The sequence below is a fragment of the Cibotium barometz genome, chromosome 6 (assembly GCF_041138505.1).
Source record: "Cibotium barometz isolate CiBa-2024 chromosome 6, ASM4113850v1, whole genome shotgun sequence".
In the NCBI taxonomy this organism is placed as follows: Eukaryota; Viridiplantae; Streptophyta; class Polypodiopsida; order Cyatheales; family Cibotiaceae; genus Cibotium; species Cibotium barometz.
Genome location: NC_141051.1, coordinates 25,514,576 through 25,518,217, shown reverse-complemented (window position 1 = coordinate 25,518,217; position 3,642 = coordinate 25,514,576). Strand labels below are relative to the sequence as shown.

The window sequence follows — 3,642 nt, the reverse complement described above, 5'->3', positions numbered from 1 at the left end:
GGCAGGTCATTGCTCAGGTCATGTGAATATACAATGTCATCTCACAAGTTTTAATATGTTAACAATAGGTTTTGTTAACGTGATCACGAAATTGTGAAGACGTTAATGAAATCCCTGCATACAATGTTTTAAAAGGTATTTATGTTGGTTATATTTATTAAGAAGTCTTATCAATATTGCTAAGCATAGCCTTGGACACCTCTTGCCATTATATTTGCAACTTGCACTTCGATCTTCAATTGTTGATGAAGATTTCATTACACGCGCATCCCCTACACGCGCATCCCCTACACCACCACCACATCTTTTTAAAAGACATTGGAAAATTTCATATTCCCGATAAGGTTAAAAGTTTGAACACAAAATTAGGAAGAAGAAATTGGGAATAGTTTAGCACTTTCAATAGATAAATGGTTGCTATCTTGAATAATAATAAAAATTTGGAGCTTCCTTGAAAATGCTCCAAGTAGCATAGTCATCTTTCTCACTCCTTCGTAAAATTCAAATAATAATCAATTAGGTAGTTCATGAGATGGAGACACAACTTCAACTAGCTCAAGAACATGAGTGTGGATAACAAATTGCATACATTGTGGTAGCACTCCTCCATTTCTAAGCAAACCCAGCTTGTAGACAAGTAGCTTAGCATGAATGGTTTTGGGCAACTAAGATATCTTACCATATATTTTGAAAATGCAAAAGCAACCAATGATTTGATCCCTTTAAGATAATCTTAACACCTGGCTTAGATTTGTAGTTGGTCTTCGGCTTGACTTTGTAAAAAGGTAGGCCCAAGCGATTTCATCTTCTTGGCTATCATAAGTTACATGATTCCAAGTAGTGTTTATTTTGAATAGTGGGCCTCTCTCTCTCTCTCTCTCTCTCTCTCTCTCTCTCTCACACACACACACACACACACACACACACACATAGCAACAAAACTCTCACCATCATCTCTCCCCCCCAAGTCCCAATTGGTCATTGCATTATGGAGCATATGAGACCATGCAAAGAAATGCTCTTGTGCAAACCCATTACCTAACCAAAATGTTAAGTTGACAAGAACTACTCATTCAAGGGTACAAATATTTAATCCACCATGGTAGAAGTGTAAAGCTGTATCGACATTACCAAAAAGTTTAATAACAATTACAAAGCGTGTATGGTAATAGCCTTCCCTGATAACCTCTCAGGTGTCAAAAAAATAGGCTTTAAAAGCATGATTAACCAACAACATGCCATAAATACTTCATTGTGGCAAACTACTGAATCGCCGAAGAATCAATGTACTTGTCTCCAAATATCGCTGAGCACAGTAGGTGAGGCACGAATTCTCACTTGAGCTGAATTTGCTGCCGGGAGTACCAACACACTTATCCCAGCAAATATTTGTCACCTTGACAATTAGTTTATTGAGCATAGCGCGCTGCTTCTCTTGCTGCAAAATACCCAATCCAAGATGAAGTACAAAACAGTGCACTCACGCACACATACATGAATATATTCACACACACATATACAGTACATACACAAACACAAACATTGCATACATTCTACCATGCTTGTGCACACACACATACATGAATACATACACAACCATAAACACAAAAATTGCATACATTCTTACAAGTGCACACACACATACATACATACATACACGCACATTGCATACATTCGTAAGTGCGAATACACACACACACACACACACATACACATACATACATACATACATACGTGCACATTGCATACATTCGTAAGTGCAAACACACACACGCGCACACACACATACACATGTAACTTGTCTGGTTCAAGAGTAAATATTGAAGTACCCTCCTTAAATAATGTGGCTGGGCTGGGAACAGTCACCCCTCTCGCTCATAACCAGTTGTAACCCTGATTTTTTTATCCCTTGAGTAGATTTTTCTGTTGTAGCAACTTGAATGCCCACCACAGCTGAAATTAGAGGGCTGCAGTGGGCTTCAAAGCCCATTTTTACCTTCAAAAGAAACCCACCTCTAAAACTACCTCTCAAGTATATAGTATTGAGTAATGGGTTTCACTTCAAGGTACCATCCATCTAGGCCTTCAATTTTGAAGTCCAAGCCAGGGTTGCAAATTTCAGCCCTCTGTTTGAATTCGGGACCTTCCCCTCCTTGGCTTAGTTCTTGCCCTAACCAGCCCTAATACCCCACCTCTCCTACTTTGTGTAACCTTTCCTTTAACCCTAAACCCTGCGTTTTGCTACACTCTCGCTCTCAGTTTACTGTCCTTCAACGTGTCAGCTTTTTGTACACAAAAACCTCCAGTGGTCTTGCCCGCGTTTTGCTTAAAACCCTTAATCATGTTTAAGTACTACAACAACCTTCCAAATGCAGTGGTTGACAGACAAACCTGGACAAGCTTCTGCAACTCGGCTGCGTTGCGAGTTGAATCCATCGAAAACCTTTAGGCTCACAGCCCGACGTCTATCACGCTGTCTTAGGGCTAAATATATAGGTACGTCTTAGGGCTAAATATATAGGTATATATATGGGTACCATAAATATGTCCCCAAAATATTTTTTTTGGGTTTTCGATATTTATCTTCTATTTCTACCTATTAACCATGGACAACCAAGGTACAAGGAGAAGAGAGAGAAAAGAAATCCTGGATTTCTAAAAAATAAGAGAAAAAAATCCTTTCGATTGACCCTTTATATTCTGACTTCCATTCATGTGTTTCGTTTCTTCATGTCTTTTACATACCATAGCAATGCGTGGGTTGAGTACTAGTATTCATTAAGCAATGAAAACGTATTCGAATGGGTTGCATAGACGAATTAAATAAGGTTTGAATTTAGCATATGTATGTGGACACGTATAGGCGCGTCGAGAAGGTCCTCTGGGGTTAATTAGCTACCCAAATTCGCACAGGTTGCGTAGGCTACTGAGGAGGATGAATTTTCACCGCTCTTCTGTGGAGCAGTACTTCCTTGCAGCTCTGCTAGTTGGGAAAGAAGACAAAGGAGGTAGTCGTGGAATAGATGGTGGCGAGGACAAGGAGGAGGAGGAGGAGGAGACGGAGGGGGCTTGTTGGCCATGGAGAGTACGAGGAATAGGCCACCGAAATCAAAATTGAACGTGTGATTAATTTACTTCTTTGGCTTTGTGAAAGTTTTTTTAAAGGTTAAAAATAGGAAACAAATTTTATTTAAAACTATCTAATTTGTGTTTGGGGCATGTACAACATGCACCTACTAAACAAATTGCACTCTCTAGAACAAGAAGAGGAGGAAGAGGCTCGCGCTCTCTAGACTATAGAATTCCAATTCTCTCTCTATCGGATCGCTGTTGTAGGGCATGGATGGACTGTTATGACTGTTAGGAGCTCCCTCTCTCATCTGTACAATTCCAATTCTCTCTCTCTCTCTCTCTCTCTCTCTCTCTCTCTCTCTCTCTCTCTCTCTCTCTCTCTCTCTCTTGGATCGCTAGTGTAGGGCACGGATGGAAGACTGTTGTGATTGTTAGAAGCCAGAGTCATAAGCTAGCAAGAAGGAGGAGGATTGCAGGGAGGAAGGAGTGCTCTCTTCTATATCGTTGTGCATGGCAGAGAAAAAGAAGAGGGGAGCAAGATGGAACACATGAAGCGATTGGAGAGGCAGA

General features: G+C 40.3%; 1 protein-coding gene across 1 annotated transcript; it reads right to left on the bottom strand.

Moving 5' to 3' along the window:
* Positions 1 to 1,100: 1,100 nt before the first annotated feature.
* On the bottom strand, positions 1,101 to 2,542 carry LOC147637565 (mitochondrial import inner membrane translocase subunit TIM8-like). The gene is made up of 2 exons (XM_086799362.1): positions 2,392 to 2,542; positions 1,101 to 1,438 (listed from the first exon to the last, which is right to left on the bottom strand). The coding sequence occupies exons 1-2, from the start codon at positions 2,434 to 2,436 to the stop codon at positions 1,250 to 1,252; spliced, it is 234 nt and encodes a 77-aa protein (XP_086655488.1). The 5' UTR covers positions 2,437 to 2,542; the 3' UTR covers positions 1,101 to 1,249.
* Positions 2,543 to 3,642: the final 1,100 nt, after the last annotated feature.

Bases quoted from the DNA above. Each gene is read 5' to 3' on its own strand.
- LOC147637565 (XM_086799362.1), bottom strand. From the start codon at position 2,436: ATGGATTCAACTCGCAACGCAGCCGAGTTGCAGAAGCTTGTCCAG. The intron at 1,439-2,391 runs GTTTGTCTGTCA...GGTATTTTGCAG, and splicing joins AGTTGCAGAAGCTTGTCCAG to CAAGAGAAGCAGCGCGCTAT.